At 43.4% G+C, this 22,810-nt stretch overlaps 1 protein-coding gene across 1 annotated transcript in view; it reads right to left on the bottom strand.

The window, feature by feature from the left end:
* SH3RF2 (SH3 domain containing ring finger 2) overlaps positions 1 to 12,784 on the bottom strand; it is a 137,762-nt gene extending 124,978 nt beyond the window's left edge. The window contains exons 1-2 of the mRNA XM_007194171.2: positions 12,633 to 12,784; positions 11,025 to 11,506 (exon numbers count right to left, since the gene is read on the bottom strand). Coding sequence (XP_007194233.2) covers positions 11,025 to 11,402 — 378 coding nt within the window. The 5' untranslated portion in view covers positions 11,403 to 11,506; positions 12,633 to 12,784. The remainder of the gene's footprint in view (positions 1 to 11,024; positions 11,507 to 12,632) is intronic.
* Between the last annotated feature and the right edge of the window lie 10,026 nt (positions 12,785 to 22,810).

The following is a 22,810-nucleotide window of genomic DNA, read 5'->3' as shown; positions in this document are numbered from 1 at the left end:
TCGCCTTTCTCCTATCCAGGCAGCTCATTAATATCACAGCCAAACACCCTTCCGGAACACAGCTCCGCAGAGATCTTTTCCTGCTCCATGCCCACTGACTCTGCTGCATTGCCTTGGCAACCAAATAAAATACTTCTATGTGTGCGGCCATATCATCCTCAATTCTGCAAATCCAGGGCGATCTGCTCAGAGGGCTGCGCCTGCCAGGCAGTTGGTGTTCTCCTCTCTCTCTGGCTGCATTCTGCTCTGATTTCTTTTTTCACCTCCCAATTACCTCTGAATCCCCTGCAAGCACTTACGTGCCATTCCTAGCACACCTGGCCTTGAGTCAAGAAACACCCTTGTCAACAAGACAGGGGCTGGAAGGGATCCTGGGGATGAGATGGCTGGGCGGTCTCCTCTCCTCTAGCCTCAGGGGAAGACACCAGGGGCTCCTCAGCCTTGAAGATTCTGAATCTAACTGCAGTGTCTTGCAGTATCGCCAACATTATGCATTCAGTACTTCAATATTTATTGCATGCTGGTTGCATTTCAGGCACTGTGCTGAGTACAGAGGAGACAAGACACTTCCTTAACCTCATGGACCTTATGTGTGCTACGAGGCCAGAGGGTAGCACTGGGGACTCTGGGAGCCTGGGGAGGAACAAATGGCCGGCTGGCTTGGGACTGGGGACAGAGGGTTGACTTCCTGGAGGAGTGAAGGCTACACCGAGACCAGAGGATGGGTTTCAGTCAGCCACGTGGGCCAGTTTCCCAGTTAGGCAGACGGTTCCATACTTGCCTTCTCTAACGCTGGCAGGTGGCTGATACCCTCAGCTGGGGTGGTTTGCTTCAGGCACGCCGGGAGTATTTTGCCTTATTTCCCCTGTCTCCAGGCTGAAGTTCTCCTGTTAGCCTCTCAGGGAAGAGTAACAGCGAATGATCCAAGCTCTCTCACCTCTTCGCTTGGCTTTCCATGCTGTGCGTGTGAATGGAAGCCAAAAGGGACATCTTCCAAACCAGCAGCATTGGGACCATGATGCCAGGAGGTCACCACCCAACGTACGCGCCTCTCAGTGTATTCTGAGGTTTGCAGTCCTCAGTGTCGTGAGTTTCTATGAATGGTCAAGAGTCAGACCATTTGCATTTTAAAAAAATGCAACCTCAACAGTTGCCCCAAACACAAATACAGGAATGCTCAATTTTCATCTGCAGCCATTTTCTCCCATTGTGTTTTCTTATATGAACATTTATTGAGCACAAGCCTCTTATTTGCGAGGTAGAGAAAATGGTAGCACCTATCTCAGTGGGTTGTAGAAAGAATTAAGTGAGATTCTGTAGGTAGAAGTGCTTTACCCAGTGCCTGACATAGTTAAGTCCTTTGTTTAACGTTTATTAACCGCATCATAATTATTACTTTACGTGGATGTCTCCCAAAAGACCATGAGCTCTTTAAGGGAGGGTTTCAGCCATTTTGGTGAATTAGTCAGTTTTCCTGGGTCTCTTCCATGTCTACATGTTATTAAGGATTATATCCTTAATAACAATTCTTTTGTTCTTCACTAGAGCCTGGCAAAGGGTCTTACTCATAAAAGGCATCCTGTATATGCTTGTTGAATGAATGAGGCATAGGAAGAAATAATAATGCCTCACACTCACTGTCATGGAGTACCATGTGTCATGCCCTGTGCTAAGAACTTCACAAGAATTATCTTGAATTATCCTCCAAATGATGCCACGATCACTGTTACCCCCGTGTCTTCAGTGCAGTCAAATAGCAGGCTGACCGCAGTCAGTGTAGTAGTACTTTATAAGATTAACCTACCTGGATGAGTGCAAGCAGACAATTAACCTTTACTAGGAGCTTACTTTGTCCAGACCCTGTGCTAAGCACTTTACAAGAATCGCCTCATTAACTCCTTCCAAGAACACTATGAGTTAAGTTTCCTATTTTCATTCTGTAGCAGCGATGCTCAGAATTACTAGGTAACTTGCCCAGAAGCACACAGCCAGTATACATTTATGAAGAGCCTTTGTCCTGAATCACAGCATTATCTTGTTTGCTTATCTCATTGGAAGTCTAAGGTCAGAAGCAGCAGAAAACTGGAATACATATTTTTAAAATGATACTAAAACACCTACTCCTCTTACTCAGAAAAAAGTTTTAAATATATGTGTGTGTGTGTGTGTGTGTGTGTGTGTGTGTATATATACAATCACATACATGTACACACACACGCACACACAGGGGGCAATGAGGAGTTATTGTTTAATTGGTACAGCATTTCAGTATGGGATGATGAAAAGTTCTGGAGATAGATAGTGGTGATGGTTACACAACAATGTAAATATACTTAATGCCACTGACCTATACACATAAAAATGGCTAAAATGGCAACCTTTATGTTATATACATTATACACATGTGTGATGTAGGTTTGTCAGCATGAGAGGTGCAGGGGCCATATTCCTACCTGAAATACTGCCTTCCCTTCATGTAGGAGGCCAGGTCAATTTAGCTCATAACTCAGGGGCAAATTCTTCTAGTGCCTTATCTTCTCTGTCACTGGTATCCCTGGGACTAAGTGTAAATTAACTCAACATGAAGTGTTTCCCCCATGATCAAAGGAGCACATATAATTTGTGGTGTCTGATGCAGGAGTTTGGCCATATATGGAGAGGCATTTCCTATCTTCTTAGGGTTAGCAATTCATGAGCTAAGTGGTTTTGAACCTGGCCCATTGTGTTTTCTGGACAGTACTGTCTGTCACCCAAAAAGGTATTTAATAAGGTGATTCCCAACTAGACTATTTCTGTATGCCTACTATAATATGCTGCTCATTCCTCACATAGCTTTGTCATGGCTCTATCCATAGAGTTCATTTCTGCATTATGAGGGGTTATTCCATGATTCCATGAAGTCTGCCAGAGACATGAATACATTCATTATTTATTCATCCATTTGAAAAATATTTGGGGGTTCCTAATCTGGGCCAGGCTGTAGGCTGGGTACTCCAAGCACAGTATTGAGACACAGGACACAGGTTTGTTTGACCCTGGAGCTTTATGGAACATCCATTAATAGCTTACAGAATACACTTTGTGAAAGACTGTTCTGTTCTGCTGGTGTTTGGAAAAAAGATTGGAAAAATGACAAGAGATCTGAGGTGAACTCAGCTGCTATTTGAGTCCTGGAGTCTGAGACCATGAGCATTCCTGGTGTGGGCTTTCAACGGTGTGAGCTTTCAAGACAGAGCCTGGCACGTAGCAGGCACTTAGAAGCAGTCTGTTGAATGCCCTGGCTTCTGAGTTGGGGATCTAGAACGGTGTCTGTGTCCTGGGGGCGGACACAGACCCAAGTTGCAGGAAGCAGCTCACGACAAGTGGACTTGTCTTTCCTTGTCCTGTGTTCTCCTCCTGGCTTTGGGTGTGCTGGCTCGTGTTCCTGCATGCTAGGGTTGTCAGGTAACCTGACCATTTCAATGGAAAAGAGTGGCTCTGTCTGCCAGTGAAGTGGAGACTGCTCCTCAGTCACCCAGTGAGCTCAGCCATCTGCTTGGAGCAGAGATATCTTGTTTGGCTGCACTGAATCCATCAGGCCACATGATGACATGTAAGCAGTTTGGCCGCAGACAGACTTTATTACAGAGTGAACTGACACATGCCTTCCTAGCAGTGGTGTTGAAGCAGGCAACTGGTCACCCCATCTCCGCTCCATCTGTTTCCTTCTCCCTCTCTTCCAACTTCCATTCTGTTCAAGATATCCTTGTCCTGCCCTGACTTTCCTAGCACCCACATGCCCAGAGTAGACCCTGCTTTTTCATTCCTTGACCATGTCCTTCCTGACCATTAAAACACCCATTTTTTGTAGGAAGTTTCTTTTTATTGGCCAAACTTCCTTTCCCTTAAACTGAACCACCTCCTCGCCTGACATTTTCATAAACCATCATCTTTTGTGTCTAAGACTTCTTTGTCTTAATCGCTTTATTGGGTTATAATTTACATACCAAAAATGCACTTTTTTTAAATGTACAGTTTGATGAATTTAGACAAACCTATATCCACCACATAAAACATTTGCATTACCCAAAAAATCACTATAGTTTATAGTTTTGCCATTTCTAGAATTTTATATAAATGGAATCACACAATATGTACTCTTCAGCAAGACATTCCTTTTTTCATATCTTAACATTTCTAAAATTGGATGTCTCTTACAGTGAACATCTAACATGGTAATGTTTCTTTTCCCTTAAGAGCTATAACTAAATAATATATCTTACAATAGATAATATCTTTAAATCAGGGATATGTTATATATATATATATACACACACACATATATTCACATACATATTTGTTTATGAATGCTTAGACACATGTATCTAACTAGTTGGTTTTACCATTAGACGGTAAGCACTGGGAAGGTGGAATCTTTACTTTGCTGTGTGGGTTCCCAGTGTACCTATAGCTGACTACTGATAGAAGCTAAATAAATACTGCAGAAGGTGGTGATAGTGAGTTTCAAACAGTTTTCCAAAAATATCTTCTAATGACAAGAGCTTGCCTAAAACTCTTTTTGGACTGAGTCAACAGTCTCTAACCACAATAAAGGTTCTCTCCGGGGGCTTAGCTACCTCTGCATTAGTATGCGACAGCATTTCCCCAAATTTGTTCCATGACAATTAACACTACTCAAGGTACTAATAAAAGGAGGGAGAGGGGAGTACCACTGTTACAGGAATTTGGGGAACGTTTCTTATTATTATCTACCACTTAGAGACTCACAGCTCATTAGCGTGCTAAAAGTGCTGAAAAGTCCTGTGGCAAAGTAAAAAATGTTTGGCTCTGTTTCAGTCCAGGTTTGTTTGACCCTGGAGCTCTATGGAACATCCATTAATAGCTTACAGAATATACTTTGTGAAAGACTGTCATATAAGCATGAATTTAAAAATAAGAAAGCAAGGGAGAAGATCATGAGATTGAAGAGAGCTGTATGTGAGCTGGTCCCAGCTAAGCCCAAAGCTATGTACTGGTGCCTGGAAGGGGATGGATGAAGGTGCTCTTTCCGAGTCAAGGGCTGAACAAGCACTTTCCCTCATTTCATAATCTCCTTATAGTATGAAGGGACACGTGGGAAGGCAACAAAATGACACAAAATATATGCGTTGACTAATTCCTTAGGTGACATGCCCCAGTGCAGGTGCTGGATAATTGAGGTTGAGTGAAGAGAACCTTCCATCCCAGCCATCTGCCTGGGCCATCCACTGGGGGTTGAGCCGCTGTGTTTGTCTACCGGCCAGATACCTCTAACTGATGAGAAAACTGAAGCAGGTAATAGAATGGTTTGCTAAAACAGAGAGAAGCCCACCTGCAGGAATTACCCTGATCATTTAAATGGTGGCAAAATCCTTCTCCGAAATAGCATTGACCCAGTACACACAGAGATGAAAGGACATTGGAGTGGGACCGGTAAAAATCAGGCAGAGACTCCAAGAAATATATAAGAGCTCCCTTTCATTTTTAAAAATATTATTTTAAACATCATCATACAGTGAAATTGACTGTTTTTTCTCTTGGTATATATTCCTATGAATGTTAACACATACACAGATTTATTTAACTGCCACCACAGACAGGGTACAGGACAGCCCCTTCATCCCATAGAATTCCCTCATGCTATCCCTTTATAATCCTCTCCCAACCCAGAACCCCTGGTAACCACTGAAAACCACTATTTTTCATCACTATAGTTTTGTCTTTTCGTGAACCCCCTGTCCTTTTGCTATCCCCTTTGCTTAATTTTTTAACAGAAGTCTCTGCATGTTTATGCGTGGGTGCAAATCCAATGCCCCAAACTTTCTCCTCTATTGTTAATTTTGTTATTTAACGTTTATTAGCATCTATTATGTACCATACTATACTAAGCTTTTCACATACATTATCTCATTTTAATCTCACAATAGCCTTCTGATATATGTACGCCATTATTATCCCCAGTACACAAATATGGAAACTGCGGGTCAGGGAGGTTAAGTGACTTGCCTGAGGCCTCATAGCTCACAAGTAATTGAATCCCAGCACAAACCCAGCTCCATTTGACCACAATCCTTAAACACTAACAGTAAAAGGGAGGGAACTGTAACCAGGAAGGAGGTCCATGGAGAGAGGGTTGGGAGCAAAGCCAGTCTGGGGCCATGTGGTTTTTTAAAAGGTTTGCATATGTGGATGGAGCTGGGGAACCATCTGGGTCTCCTGACTTCTCAACCTCAGCTCCTACCTTTATGTCTTCCTCCACTTGCCGCATCCAGGCCTTGCTGGCCCAGTGGCATCTGCCTGCTGTTTTCAGGGGCTTGGGATGGTTTTAATCCCATTGTAAATTTAGCAGAAACCACCGTCTGTGTCACAGCTCTGCCGTAGGACACAGCAGCTGAAACCCAGGAAAAGGGGCTGGGCTCCTTCTGGTTTCTACCCAGCCTCAATTCCCTCACGTGCCTGCTGACCTCATTTTGCCCTCTCAGCTGCTTGCAACATCAGCTGAAAAAGTTTCTAGGACACAGCCGCCTGGTCTGTGTGCTGTAGGTAGCAGGTGTGTTCTTGCTGAGACAGGGCAAGTGAGACAGGAATGTGTGTGGTTGGCATGTTGTTTAACAAAGAAGGGAGAGTCCGGCCCTGCAAGGCCCAGGGTGGCAACGTTTGTATTGGGGATAGAGAGATGCAGGGGAAAGGAAAGACAGACCTTAATGAGGAACTGGTGATGCTGCAGACGTGGACCAGGTTGCTGCCCTTTGTATGGTGTTCTGCTGAGCCTGCCATTTGGGGAAGTGACGCTGGGTCGCACGTTTTCTCCTAGCATCAACTCCTAGCTCCTAAAGGGTCTTGTAAGTGAGCTGCCAAGGCAGCGCATGCTGGGAGAAATCACACACCTGAATCATGGCCCCGGATCCTTTGGAGACACACAAAGCAAACCAAAAATCAGGGTACCCGGGACCATCTCTGGAGGACACTCGATTAACAAGGGGGTGAGAGATGTTGCGTAATTTAGACTGGAAAGTCTTGAGTCGCTTTAATAACAATACCAGCTCATATTTATTGAGCTTGTAATAGGAACCAGTTGCGGTGCTACGAGCTAACTGACATTAACAGTCTCATTTATTTCTCCCCAACGACGCTCTGAGGTAGATACTGTTATCTCTAGTTTATAAAAGGGGAATTAGAGGCACCGAGGTTTAAGTGATTCATCCAAATTACACAACTATCAAGGGGCAGAATCAGGATTTGAATTCTGGTATCTTTCAAACCTAACTTTGCGAATTTTATCTTCACTGCTTTCTTGCCTTTTTTTTTTTTTTAAATAAATTTATTTATTTATTTTTGGCTGCATTGGGTCTTTGTTGCTGCCCTCGGGCTTTCTTTAGTTGTGGTGAGAGGGGGCTACTCTTTGTTGCGGTGCGCGGGCTTCTCACTGTGGTGGCTTGTCTTGTTGCGGAGCACGGGCTCTAGGCACACGGGCTTCAGTAGTTGTGGCACGTGGGCTCAGTAGTTGTGGCTCACGGGCTCTAGAATGCAGGCTCAGTAGTTGTGGTGTACAGGCTTAGTTGCTCCACGGCATGTGGGATCTTCCTGGACCAGGGCTCAAACCCGTGTCCCCTACACTGGCAGGTGGATTCTTAACCACTGTGCCACCAGGGAAGCCCCTCTTGCCTGTTCTAATTCAGAAATATTATTAAAGGATAACAGAGCGAGGAGGAAGAGAGATCAGCTATACAGAAGCCCATAATCTTCTCGAAGGCTTGCAAAGTTCCTCTGGCTCACCTGCAGTACGGGAAGGAATAAGAGCCGGTGGGACTTGCACTGCCATGGGCCCTCCAAGAGTCTGTTGATCTCCCCTGTTGGTTTGAAATAATTGCGTGCTGTAAATACCCACAGCCGTTTCTCAAGTTTTCTTTTTACACAGTCGGCTTAGGAGGGTTTTAGACAGGTAAGCACAATGGACTATTTTTTTGTCTCTTGCGCTGGCACTGTGAAGTGTGACTATTGGTTCCACCCTAGTATACTGGCTGGCACAAAAAGTACCAGGCCTCTTTGAGCCAACAGAAACATCTTGATGAGCTTGTGTTTTCAATGAGTTTAGGAGAGCAGAACAGACTTTGGGCTTAAAAAGCTGCTGGACAGGAAGTTCAGTGAACTCTTTGAGAGTGCCACCTTAATATCGAGTCCTTTGGAAGAGGTGTTTTAGAAAATGGTACCCTGTGACAACCGGTTATTTATGCCGTATTAGGGTAGTACTTGATACTTAGTATTATCCTGGCCTGGACTCATCATGGACTCAAGTTCAATAATAACACCTATTACACTCTCCTGCAAGGGCTATCACTCCTGCTGTATTTTATAGAATGCCTCATGCACGGTAGGGCACACTGAACAGTCAATAATAATGCTTACTATGATAACGACGTTCCTAATGCCTTTCATCTAAGGATCTCAAAGTGCTTTGCAAACACTCATTAGTTAAGTCTCACAGTGGCTCTCTGTTTTTATAATACGTTTTCCCACTTTACAGAATTTTAAATTGAGACCCAGCAAACTTAAGTGGCTTGCCCAAAGACATACAGCCGGTTTAATTTAATGATAATGATGATGCTTTGCATTTACACGGCATAGGTTTTCTAAGGTTCTGTGAGTATGCTGTAAAGATAATTTTTACACTGTCCTGGAGGAAGAGGGGTAGCAAGTATTACTAAGTGTTGACTGGATTGGGTAAACTGAGGCTGAGAGGGCAAGTAGGTTGGTGAGGGTTTGACTGAGGATGCAAGGCCATCCCTCCGCCTCTCAGAACAGTGTGGCCTCCCAGATAATCCGCAATTCTCTGAACCCAGGGACACGCGATCGCTTTCACACTTACAGGAAAGGTAGCTGTATTTGGGGGAGTAGAACAGGTTGCAGAATTACAGCCGTATTTACATCCAGGAGTAGTTTGTTCATATCCCCATTGAGAGAGGCAAAAGGGATGACACGAGGCACTTGGAGAAAGGTAGGCTCAGGAAATAGAAGGAAACAGGGGCAGTTGCGGGCTGGCTGCCAGCTCTGCTCTCTTGTAGAGAGTCTTCACTAAACCAGGTCCTGCCTGAAAGCAGGCGCCCTCAACGGCTTGCTTCTCTATTTCAGCCTCATGGCAGGACTCCAGTGCAGCTCAGAGGATGGGCACAACCCCATCACCGGCACCTTGGTCTGCAGTGACAGGTCCTTGTGAAAGAGTTCCAGGGACACGCAGCATCTTACTGGCTGTCTCTTACGTTGGACCAGCTCTAGTTCCTACAACTCCCTATGCCGGGAGGGGCCTGGGAATCCTCTGTGGTTCAAAAAGTAGGTAGCTGTGGATCTATCTGTTGCTACCTTTTCTTAGCAACATAGCCACATCGCAAAAAGATGAAAGCATGAACAAAAACATGCGAAGGTGGTAGGGGACTTGCCTCCTCCCAGTCCCCCGACACTCTCTGAGTGATCGATGATACTCTGCCCTGCGGGGAGGCAAGTCAGACTTTGCAGCGCAAGGGAGGGGAGAGGTTGCTGGGTCTTAGGAATTCAAAGGGAGATTTGCTGACCCAAGATAGAGCCTAATGCTCTATAAACACAGCCTGCCTCAGAAAGTTTGCTCCCCAACCCTGACCCCGCCTTTTCCAGGCCTGTGGATTCTGATTGATGACTAGACCTAGGGCTAATAAGGAGCCTTAAACAAGGGCGCCAAGCCCTCTTTGGGAATGTGTTCACGCACAGAGGCCCAATGGCACTAAAAAGTCTGCAGTAAAGAAATCACACCAATGCCCTGCTTCTTCCCGCTCTCATTTTGGAATGTTTCCACACTCTCCTACTGCATGGGTGGCTTAAAGGTGCAGGGAACCCAAAGGAGGGGTGAGTTGTTGGAAGGAATACTTTAGAAACTTGTTCTGAATGCACACCACAAGGCTATTCTCCTTCAGTGGGAAGGAATCCGGGGAGGACCCTCCCACCCTCTGCTACTCTTCACAGCAGGGAGTCGTGAGACTCTGCTGCCAGTATTAAAGCTTGCTTCAGGTGGGACTTCACAGAATACAGCTGAGACTTTCTAAGTATGCCAACCACCCAAGCCACAGCTTGCCATGTCCACGTGGACACACTGACTGCAAGGGTGACAGCATATAATCCTCCTGGAGCCACAAGGACCACGCTCTTCTCTTGAAATGTCCCCTTACCCAGCTTCCCATATCCAGGTCAGATAAAGGCCTGAGGATGTGCCCACAAGGCTGGAGAGAGCGATTCACATTACAAACACCGAAAGCGTTACTGGGTCATCTCCCGGGGCTCTCCTGGGGCTCTTCATTTATTTTATTGCAGCCTCTGATGTGCACTTTGTGTATGCTTTATTCATTTTGTAAAGTAAGACACACCTGCGGGGCTCCTATACACATCTATTGTACTTCACAGCCAGCCTTTGCTGTCAATCACTCCACCCACATATACGCTCCCTTCCCACGTGAAATTTGGGCAGTTAAATGTCTTGATGACTTTGACCCATTATGAATGGGCATTGTCATCATGGCACTTTATGACTGGGAATGGAAAGATGGATCGGGGTAAAATGCAAACAAAACCTGACATTTGGAAACTTCTTTGAGATCTCAAAAGCAACAAGCAGTTAGATTTGTTTTTCTTTTTTCCCATTCTCTGTGCATTTCCCGTGCCCTGGTTTGGCCTCAGAACAGCAGAAATGTAAGACAAAAAAATATAATCAAGAAAGCTTTTTTCCTTGTCCTACCACCTTCTGGACCAGGAGCAGGGAGAACCTGGGAAGCTTGAACAATTCTAAGAATTCGTGGGTGGATCAGATAGGCTCAGGATTCCACCAAGTCTCAGTACAACGATCACCGCCCACAGAAACTCATCCCCAGGGGATCCTCCGCAGGGGCTCTTTGAAATGTAACTAAAAGAAGAGAAGCCCCAACTGCTGGTGCAGGCAAACCCAACCTCCAAGTGGACACAGTAGGAACAAATGAGATCTTTCTTACCCCATCCATGTGGATTCTGATGTTAGGCACCAGCCGGAAAGGGCTGCACTGCAGACCTCGGGGGTGAGTCTTGCTCTTCCTGCTGTCCTGTGAGGTCAGCACGCCAGGCCTGCGGAGGGAGCCCCCTCCCCCCGAGCCCTGTCCCGAGCGCACGCCATCCAGAAGGCGCATGAGCAGTAGGTTGGCCGGCAGCGCCTCGATGCTGCAAAACACCAGGGTCCTGCATTCGGGGCACCTCAGCTCCTTGTGGGTCTTGAAAATCCTCTGGAGACATGGTTTGCAGAAGGTGTGCTGGCAAGGGAGGACTTTGGCGGTGACATCGAGCTTTTCGAGGCACACGGGGCACTCCAGAAGATCAAGTAACGTCACATCATCCATTTTATTTTAAAACTCCAGTCCTGACCCCGGAGGGGCTAAGTCCACATGGTCAGGTCAGTTGAGCCAAAGGGGGCAGAGACTGCCTCTTGAGAGTGTCCGGATGCCTGCCGGTTTGAAGGAGAAAGGAAGAGAAGAAAAACCTGTGACTGCTCGGAGAGGTGTATCCCACCTACATCCAGCCAGAGTCTCATAAGGCAGTTTGCAAGGACTTTGCTCCCGCACCCAAGTTTCGGATGACTCATTCTGATTCAGTGCTCGCAGGTATAAGCCTCGACTCCTGCCTGCTGGTGGATGTGAGGGAACAGTCAGCACAGTCACTGACGACTTACTCATTGCCTCTCCGTGTGCAAGGCAAGAGGGGGAAGCAGAACTGGCCCGTTGAGGGGACAAAGCCACCCCTCTCTCTCAGCCAGGGCTCCAAGGGTGAAAGCCCTCAGGCAGTCCATCTGGGTCTCAAATGAAAGGCCCCTCAGGATGCAATTTCTCTGAAGCTATTTACTCTTTTTTCCCCCTCTTCTATAAGTTTATCTGCTTTCTGCACCACACTATAACAAATTGTTTACATAGATAAATGTATCTGAATCTCATGTAGCTGTAGAATTCTTTCCTTCATACTACATCTTCTCCCATTATTTTGTTCTAGCAATGTACAAGAAAAATTTCTACTAGAAACTAATTTTCAAAAATTCTTTCGTCAACTCCAGGCCATGTGGCTTGGAAGTTTCTTTTTTTTTTTTTTCTTTCTTTCCTCTCTCTCTCTCTTTTTTGTCACCTTGATTATCTTAGCCTCAGAGACAATATCCCTCCCATAAGATAAAGTTGCACAGCCTGTTTTGTTACTTTGACAATTGTTCTCAGTTTCAACTGAAGCAGATAGGAATTCTGGATGGTGGTCACAGCCTGCAAGAACCAATAGGGAGCAGCATATACAGGTGTGTGTGTGCGTCTGTGTGTGTGTGTATTCTGAAAATCATCCTTGTCCCAGAAACAGTTTCCTTTCGGATGTCTGAAAAGAAGTCTCCCCTTTAGCAGGGTCTCCAGGGAAGAGGTCCCCGGCCCTCACAGCGCCAGGGCTTGGGCGAACGCATTAGCGGGAGGTTTGGCACGACACCCGGCGGCCCCACTGGTGAATAAAGCAGACAGGACACACCAGGCTGAGAGCCGGCGCCGGCCTTCCTGAGACAACTCTCCAAAGATGTCAGCGCGGGGAGCTATGCGGGGGCCACTAACCTTGAGCTTGTAATCCCGGCTGAGTTCAGCTCAGCGCGGTTCTCGGCTCCCGCTCCGCCAGGCTCCCTCGTCCGGCTTCCGTTTCCCCGGGAGCTGGGGCTGCCGCTGCTTTGCAAACTTTTACAACTCGAGCCTTACTCGCTTCAGGGATCGCCTTACTCAGCCCTGTTAACGCTTTCAGCGCCGGGCGCCCGCAGTACTTTCCTCTGAGCTTACTCTCTGCCACTGATCCTTCCTTTGTGCAATTGAGTCGATTTCTGGGAAAAGATCACAGGGGGCAAAATATTTGGCTAGCTCATAGGGCAAAATATTTGGCTAGCTCATAAGGCCAAATATTTACAAAGTTTATATTTTCACCTTTCTCATTTTCGCTCCTTTCCCAGACGCTGAAACACACTCAGTTATAAACATGCCCCGGTGATTGTGTTTATTTTAAACTTTTATGAGGATTTCCTGAAAACGTCAAATGTATTAACGGTAGCTATGATACCAAAGATAAACCGGCCACCTAAAAAGTACTGCTCCTTAAAAATCACAGTGAGTCCTTGAATTGTGAGAGTTGAGAGGGACTTGAGTGATCTTTTTGCTCAATCTTTTGAAATTAAAAAAAACAGTACTGTGGTGGTCCAGACACATCCTTGAAAAGTCAAAGCACAGGAGGGCTTAAAGAAAAAGGAAAAGCAATGTCCCAGGTCCCCCCTACCCTACCCACTGGAGCCTTTTATAGCTCCAAATAATGCTTATACTTCTATTTCTTGATTTATCAATAGTATATTTCATTTAACACTACAAAGTTACCCAATAAAGTAACAATAATATTATTATTATTACATAACACCAGAGTAGTGTAGCCCTTATCTGTGCCAAGCACTGTTTTAAATACTTTACCTGCACTAACTCATTTAATCCTTTTAGCAGCCCAATGATACACTACGCTCTTCTTACCCTCGTTTTACAAAGAAGGAAATGGAGACTCGAGGTTAAATAACTCATCCTAGGAGTCACAGCTAGCAAGAGGCAGGTGGTCTGGGCTCTTAACCACCATGTCATATGGTGATACAACTTTAAGGGGAGGAGAGATGGTTGAGGGGAGCTAAACCTCATCTAGGATGGCAGGAAGTCAAAAGATAATGACCCAAAGTGACCAATCAAATTCTGTGGCAGATGAGGCAGCTGTGCCCAGAGAGACTGAGAGATTCCTTGACGTTACCCAGTGAGTTAGGGGCAGAACTGGGACTAGATACTGGGTGCTCTGCTTTTACTGTATCTTCTCTCTCAAACACAGGGATGACAATTCCTTATCATGAAGAAAGTACTCAGATATAACTCCATGGGAAAATCATAAGAGGGAACCAAGAGGTCTGAGAACAGATCACAGTGGTTTACATGCTTTTCAAAGTTCTTCTGTGTCAGTTCTAAAAAAGCAAACATACATGAGGCTCAAAACAGGGGGGAGCTTTAGGATGGAGCAGATGAAGTCATATGTTCTCCAAGCACAGAGGCCTAATTTGGATACATGTCAATTCCAGAGATCACTTTCAATTCTTTTTTTTTTTCTTTCATCTCTCTTTTATGTAGGGTTTTTTTTTTTTAACATCTTTGTTGGAGTATAATTGCTTTACAACGGTGTGTTAGTTTCTGCTTTATAACAAAGTGGATCAGTTATACATATACATATGTTCCCATATCTCTTCCCTCTTGCGTCTCCCTCCCTCCCACCCTCCCTATCCCACCCCTCTAGGTGGTCACAAAGCACCGAGCTGATCTCCCTGTGCTATGCGGCTGCTTCCCACTAGCTATCTATTTTACATTTAGTAGTGGATATGTATATGTAGGGTGTTTTGAGCTTCAACATCACATCCCACTCTGTTGCCTGTTTCCTTCAACTAATTTCCACTTTAGATTCTGTGCTTATCAGGAAGGCCCTGTAGTTCCAGACCCTTTGGTGTCCCCGCTTGGTAAAGCTGAGCTGTCTCCTCTGTGAGCTGTCGCTCAGTCCCCTCACCCCATAGAAAGGGCCAGTCTAGTGGGAACTCCACCTGCAGGGGTGGGCAACATCCTCCCTCTTCCCCTCTCTCGTATTTTTTTTGGATCTTAGTTCCCCACCAGGAAGCGCAGAGTCTTAACCACTGGACGGCCAGGGAAGTCCCCCCGCTCCTGTTCTTAGACATCTCTCTCTCCCTCACATACCCACATCTGCACCTACACATGCAGGCACACACATGTTTGCACAAGGACAAGCATACTCATCATCTTAGTAACGTAACATTTATGTCTCAGAGCAGTGCTAAGACTTTAAACAGACTATCTCATTGAATCCTGCCAACCACCCTATAAGGTAGGTGCTACAACTTTCCTGGAGTCACAGAGGTTGTGATCTGAATCTAGGTTGGTCTAATCCCGGGGCCTATGTTCCTTACCATTATTGCTTCTCGTGTTATAAGGTCATGTATATGCCATAAGTATACCCGTCTATGTTTACCTAAGTTTATGTAAAGATACACATGCAACATTATATATGCATCCTTTACCTACAAATGAGCCCAAGCTGCTTTCACTCTCTCTCTCTGTAACCTACCGAGTCTCATGGCCCCTCCCTGCCCCTGTGTGGCCAGTGATCTCAAAAAGCTTCAAATCCTCCCATCCCCGAGAAAACACAAAAAACCAGCTCTATCCCACGAAGGCAGGATAGATCCAGTGCTACCATATTTGACAGTTGAACATTCATCAGAATAGAATGGTGATGGTAGAATTTTAGACACTAGCAGAGGGCATAGAAAGTTTACACTGAATAGGAGTGGTGTTTTAGCACCTTTTGAGTCACATCCTATAGGTGGTCCCTACCACCACCCACGTATGAGGTTAGTCTTAGTGGAAACTTGAGAAATTTTCTTTTGAAGCTTCTGAAGAAGGGGGAGAGTTTTTAGTGGGGATTTCATCGTGGCTTACCCAAGTGCAAACCTGACGTCAAATCAGACGAAGAAGTAGTCCTCAAAAACACAGAATAAGTGAACTACGCAGGCCTTCCCAGACTCCAGGCTCAGGCCACCACCCCACTGCTCCCACCTCATCAACACTCCTCTTTGTTTGTGTACAATTACATAGCGATTACAGACGGTGCGCTTTTTAAATACCTGTGTGATATTTATGAGCTTCTGCTGCTTGTATTTACAAGCATATCTTGATTTATGTAAAACAAAACAAAACAAAAACCCAAATCTGATTATAATTATTCCCCTGTTCAAGATCCTTTGGTAGATGTCCATTGACCTTAGGATAAAATCCAAATCCTTTTTCTGACCTATCAGGCCGGACGTGATCTGGCTTCTGCCCAACCACCAACTTACCCCCACCTCTCCCCCTCACTCACACACTCCAGTGCCCCCGGCCTTTTCTTTTTACTCAGGACAGTTTAAGTTTTTCTGCCAAGGGGTATTTGTTCACGTTCTTCCTTCTGCCTGCAACACGCTTTCTAGTTATTCTCCCCTACTTTACCTTCTTCACCTCCTCCTCTGCAAGTTTTAGCTTAAATGCCACTTCCTCGGGGAAGCCTTCCTTGATTCTCATGACTAGAAAGTTTATCATCCTACGCTTCATGATAGTTATCACAATTGTAATTCACTAATTGTTATAATAATTTACTAAATGCCTGATTCCCCCAAATAGTCTGCAAGTTCCAAGAGAGCAAAGCACTTATGATAGACAAACTACTGTATCCCTCGTACTTAACATAGTCACCGGCATGTGGTTGATGCTTAATAAATGTTTGTTGAATGGGTTTATGAATGAATGAATGAATGAATGGTGTTCTTAAAAAACTGTGTCTGGGCAGATGTACATCATACTGCTGATAATGGTTTTATATTGGGGACCTCTTGGATGCCACTTGGAATGTTCTCAGCCTCACCTCTTATGCTAAGAAGTTTCACCAGATTCAGGTGAATGCTACCTGGCGCTGTCGGGACCCTGCCATGCACCTCTTGCTTCCTGCCGACAGCTTCTCTGACGTTGCAATAGGGACACCCGTGGGAACTTGCTCTCCAGTCACAAGTGCATGATCCAAAACTGTGGACCACCTTTCACTAATGGGGAATCTATGGATAAATGCTTCCTCCATTCATCCTTTGGAGTGGGCAGTCCTGAGATTTCTTAAGGCTCTTCAGAAGGTTCTGTGGGATGAGTTCCACTCATCGTTGGGTGGCTAATACAATAATGCGTCCTCATGTTATCTCTCCCTCATTCCCTGTATCACTCTTTCATCCCTAACCCTTGCTCCCAAATAAATTACCTCAGGCCAGCAAGCCTTTGTCTCAGGCTAAGATAGTTTCTTTCATTTTTCTTTTTTTTTTTTTTTGGTAGCACCATGTGGCTTGTGGGATCTCAGTTCCCTGACCAGGGATTGAACCCAGGCCCTTGGCAGTGAGCACAGAGTCCTAACCACTGGACTGCCAGGGAAGTCCCTCAAATTTAAAATTAAATCACAAAATAGGTATGCAGACAATTTTTTTAACATCTTTATTGGATTATAATTGCTTTACAATGGTGTGTTAATTTCTGCTGTATAACAAAGTGAATCAGCTATACATATACACATATCCCTATATTTCCTCCCTCTTGCGTCTCCCTCCCACCCTCCCTATGCCACCCCTCTAGGTGGTCACAAAGCACGGAGCTGATCTCCCTGTGCTATGCAGCTGCTTCCCACTAGCTATCTATTTTACATTTGATAGTGTGTATATATGTCAATTCCACTCTCTCACTTTGTCACAGCTTACCCTTCCCCCTCACTGCGTCCTGAAGTCCATTCTCTACGTCTGCGTCTTTATTCCTGTCCTGCCCCTAGGTTCTTCATGATCACTTTTTTTTTTTTTTTAGATTCCATATATATGTGTTAGCATATGGTATTTGTTTTTCTCTTTCTGACTTATATCACTCTGTATGACGGACTCTAGGTCCATCCAACTCACTACAAATAACTCAATTTCGTTTCTTTTTATGGCTGAGTAATATTCCATTGTATATATGTGCCACATCTTCTTTATCCATTCATCTGTCAATGGACACTTAGGTTGCTTCCATGTCCTGGCTATTGTAAACAGAGCTGCAATGAACATTGTGGTACATGACTCTTTTTGAATTATGGTTTTCTCAGGGTATATGCCCTGTAGTGGGACTGCTGGGTCGAATGGTAGTTCTATTTTAGTTTTGTAAGGAACCTCCATACTGTTCTCCATAGTGGTTATATCAATTTACATTCCCACCAACAGTGCAAGAGGGTTCCCTTTTCTCCACACCCTCTCCAGCATTTATTGTTTGTAGATTTTTTCATGATGCCCATTCTGACTGGTGTGAATGGGCATTGTAGTTTTGATTTGCATTTCTCTAATGATTAGTTATGTTGAGCATTCTTTCATGTGTTTGTTGGAAATATGTATATCTTCTTTGGAGAAATGTCTATTTGGGTCTTCTGCTCATTTTTGCATTGGGTTGTTTGGTTTTTTGATATTGAGCTGCATGAGCTGCTTGTAAATTTTGGAGATTAATCCTTTGTCAGTTGCTTCATTTGCAAATATTTTCTCCCATTCTGAGGGTTGTATTTTCATCTTGTTTATGGTTTCGTTTGCTGTGCAAAAGCTTTTAAGTTTCATTAGGTCCATTTGTTTATTTTTTTTTTTAATTTCCATTTCGCTGGAGGTGTGTCAAAAAGGATCTTGCTGTGATTTATGTCATAGAGTGTTCTGCCTATGTTTTCCTCTAAGAGTTTTAGAGTGTCTGGCCTTATATTTAGGTCTTTAATCCATTTTGAGTTTATTTTTGTGTATGGTGTTAGGGAGTGTTCTAATTTCATTCTTTTACATGTAGCTGTCCAGTTTTCCCAGCACCACTTATTGAAGAGGCTGTCTTTTCTCCATTTTCACTCTTGCCTCCTTTATCAAAAATAAGGTGACCATATGTGTGTGGGTTTATCTCTGGGTGTTTTATCCTGTTCCATTGATCTATATTTCTGTTTTTGTGCTAGTACCATGCTGTCTTGATTACTGTAGCTTTGTAGTATAGTCTGAAGTCCGGGAGCCTGACTCCTCCAGTTCCGTTTTTCTTTCTCAAGATTGCTTTTGCTATTTAGGGTGTTTTGTATTTCCATACAAATTGTGAAATTTTTTGTTTTAGTTCTGTGAAAAATGCCATTGGTAGTTTGATAGGGATTGCATTGAATCAGCAGATTGCTTTGGGTAATATAGTCATTTTCACAATATTGATTCTTCCAATCCAAGAACATGGTATATCTCTCCATCTGTTGGTATCATCTTTCATTTCTTTCATCAGTATCTTATAGTTTTCTGCATACAGGTCTTTTGTCTCCTTGGGTAGGTTTATTCCTAGATATTTTATTCTTTTTGTTGCAGTGGTAAATGGGAGTGTTTCCTTAATTTCTCTTTCAGATTTTTCATCATTAGTGTATAGGAATGCAAGATTTTTCTGTGCATTAATTTTGTATGCTGCTACTTTACCAAATTCATTGATTAGCTCTAGTAGTTCTCTGGTAGCATCTTTAGGCTTCTCTATGTATAGTATCCTGTCATCTGCAAGCAGTAACAGCTTTACTTCTTCTTTTGCGATATAGATTCCTTTTATTTCTTTTTCTTCTCTCATTTCTGTAGCTAAAACTTGCAAAACTATGTTTAATAATAGTGGTGAGAGTGGGCAACCTTTTCTTCTTCCTGATTTTAGTGGAAATGTTTTCAGTTTTTCACCATTGAGGATGATGTTGGCTGTGGGTTTGTCATATGGCCATTATTATGTTGAGGAAAGTTCCCTCTGTGCCTACATTCTGGAGGGTTTTTATCATAAATGCATGTTGAATTTTGTCAAAAGTTTTTTCTGCATCTATTGAGATGATCATATAGTTTTTCTCCTTCAATTTGTTAATTTGGTTTATCACATTGATTGCATATATGAAGAAACCTTGCATTCCTGGGATAAACCCCACTTGACCATGGTGTATGATCCTTTTAATGTGCTGTTGCATTCTGTTTGCTAGTATTTTGTTGAGGATTTTTGCATCTATATTCATCAGTGATATTGGCCTGTAGTTTTCTTTCTTTGTGACATCTTTGTCTGGTTGTGGTATCAGGGTGATGGTGGCCTTGCACAATGAGTTTGGGAGTGTTCCTCCCTCTGCTATATTTTGGAAGAGTTTGAGAAGTATAGGTGTTAGCTCTTCTCTGAATGTTTGATAGAATTTGCCTGTGAAGCCATCTGGTCCTGGGCTTTTGTTTGTTGGAAGATTTTTTTTTTTAAATAAATTTATTTAGTTATTTATTTATTTTTGGCTGTGTTGGGTCTTCGTTTCTGTGTGAGGGCTTTCTCTAGTTGCGGCAAGCGGGGGCCACTCTTCATCGCGGTGCGCGGGCCTCTCACTATCGCGGCCTCTTCCGTTGCGGAGCACAGGGTCCAGACGCGCAGGCTCAGTAGTTGTGGCTCACAGGCCCAGTTGCTCCGTGGCATGTGGGATCTTCCCAGACCAGGGCTCGAACCCGTGTCCCCTGCATCGACAGGCAGATTCCTAACCACTGCGCCACCAGGGAAGCCCCTGGAAGATTTTTAATCACAGTCTCAATTTCAGTGCTTGTGATTGGTCTGTTTATATTTTCTACTTCTTCCTGGTTCAGTCTTGGAAGGTTGTACTTTTCTAAGAATTTGTCCATTTCTTCCACGTTATCCATTTTATTGGTGTATAGTTGCTTGTAGTAATCTCTCATGGTCCTTTGTATTTCTGCAATGTCAGTTGTTACTTCTCCTTTTTCATTTCTAATTCTATTGATTTGAGTCTTCTCCCTTTTTTCCTTGATAGGTCTGGCTAATGGTTTATCAATTTTGTTTATCTTCTCAAAGAACCAGCTTTTAGTTTTATTGATCTTTGCTATTGTTTCTTTCATTTCTTTTTCATTTATTTCTGATCTGATATTTATGATTTCTTTCCTTCTGCTAACTTTGGGTGTTTTTTGTTCTTCTTTCTCTAATTGCTTTAGGTGTAAGTTTAGGTTGTTTATTTGAGATGTTTCTTGTTTCTTGAGGTAGGCTTCTATAGCTATAAACTTCCCTCTTAGAACTGCTTTTGCTGCATCCCATAGGTTTTGGTTCATCGTGTTTTCACTGTCATTTGTTTCTAGGTGTTTTTTGATTTCCTCTTTGATTTCTTCAGGATCTCTTGGTTATTTATTAGTGTATTATTTAGCCTCCATGTGTCTGTATTTTTTACAGATTTTTTCCTGTAATTGATATCTAGTCTCATAGCGTTGTGGTCGGAAAAGATACTTGATAGGATTTCAATTTTCTTAAATTTACTGATGCTTGATTTGTGACCCAAGATATGACCTATCCTGGAGAATGTTCTGTGAGCACTTGAGAAGAAAGTGTATTCTGTTATTTTTGGATGGAATGTCCTATAAATATCAATTAAGTCCATCTTGTTTAATGTATCATTTAAAGCTTGTGTTTCCTTATTTATTTTCATTTTGGATGATCTGTCCATTGGTGAAAGTGGGGTGTTAAAGTCCCCTACAATGATTGTGTTGCTGTCGATTTCCCCTTTTATGGCTGTTAGTATTTGCCTTATGTATTGAGGTGCTCCTATGTTGAGTGCATAAATATTTACAATTGTTATATCTTCTTCTTGGATTGATCCCTTGATCATTATGTAGTGTCTTTCTTTGTCTCTTGTAATAGTCTTTATTTTAAAGTCTCTTTGGTCTGATGTGAGAATTGCTACTCTAGCTTTTGATTTCTATTTGCATGGAATATCTTTTTCCATCCCCTCACTTTCAGTCTGTATGTATCCCTAGGTCTGAAGTGGGTCTCTTGTAGACAGCATATATACAGGTCTTGTTTTTGTATCCGTTCAGCCAGTCTATGTCTTTTGGTTGGAGCACTTAATCCATTTACATTTAAGGTAATTATCGATATGTATGTTCCTATTATCATTTTCTTAATTGTTTTGGGTTTGTTATGGTAGGTCTTTTCCTCCTCTTTTGTTTCCTGCCTAGAGAAGTTCCTTTAGCATTTGTTGTAAAGCTGGTTTGGTGGTGCTGAATTCTCTTAGCTTTTGCTTGTCTGTAAAGGTTTAATTTCTCTGTTGGACCTGAATGAGATCCTTGCTAGGTAGAGTAATCTCGGTTGTAGGTTTTTCCGTTTCATCACTTTAAATATATCCTGCCACTCCCTTCTGTCTTGCAGAAGACAGATTTTTCTGCTGAAAAATCAGCTGTTAACCTTATGGGGATTCCCTTTTGTGTTATTTGTTGCTTTTTCCTTGCTGCTTTTAATATTTTTTCTTTGTATTTAATTTTTGATAGTTTGATAATATGTGTCTTGGTGTGTTTCTCCTTGGATTTATCCTGTATGGACTTTCTGTGCTTCTGTGCTTCCTGGACTTGATTGACTATTTCCTTCCCCATATTAGGGAAGTTTTTGACTATAATCTCTTCAAATATTTTCTCAGTCCCTTTTTTTTTTCTTCTTCTTCTGGGACCCCTATAATTCGAATGTTGGTGCGTTTAATATTGTCCCAGAGGTCTCTGAGACTGTCCTCCATTCTTTTCATTCTTTTTTCTTTTCTGCTCTGTGGTAGTTATTTCCACTTATCTGTTCTTCTGCCTCAGTTATTCTACTGTTGATTCCTTCTAGAGAATTTTTAATTTCATTTATTGTGTTGTCCCTCATTGTTTGTTTGCTCTTTAGTTCTTCTAGGTCCTTGTTAAACGTTTCTTGTATTTTCTCCATTCTATTTCCAAGATTTTGGATCATCTTTACTATCATTACTCTGAATTCTGTTTCAGGTAGACTGCCTATTTCCTCTTCATTTATAAGGTCTGGTGGGTTTTTGCCTTGCTCCTTCATCTGCTGTGTGTTTCTCTGTCTTCTCATTTTGCTTAACTTACTGTGTTTGGGGTCTCCTTTTCGCAAGTTGGAGGTTCGTAGTTCCCATTGTTTTTGGTGTCTACCCCCAGTGGCTAAGGTTGGTTCAGTGGTTTGTGTAGGCTTCCTGGTAGAGGGGAATGGTGCCTGTGTTCTGGTGGATGAGGCTGGATCTTGTCTTTCTGGTGGGCAGGTCCGCATCCAGTGGTGTGTTTTGGGGTGTCTGTGACCTTATTATGATTTTAGGCAGCCTCTTTGCTAAT

Source organism: Balaenoptera acutorostrata, chromosome 2 (assembly GCF_949987535.1).
Source record: "Balaenoptera acutorostrata chromosome 2, mBalAcu1.1, whole genome shotgun sequence".
Lineage (NCBI taxonomy): Eukaryota > Metazoa > Chordata > Mammalia > Artiodactyla > Balaenopteridae > Balaenoptera > Balaenoptera acutorostrata.
Note: the sequence above shows the minus strand (reverse complement) of the source record. Positions and strands in the feature narration are given on the sequence as shown.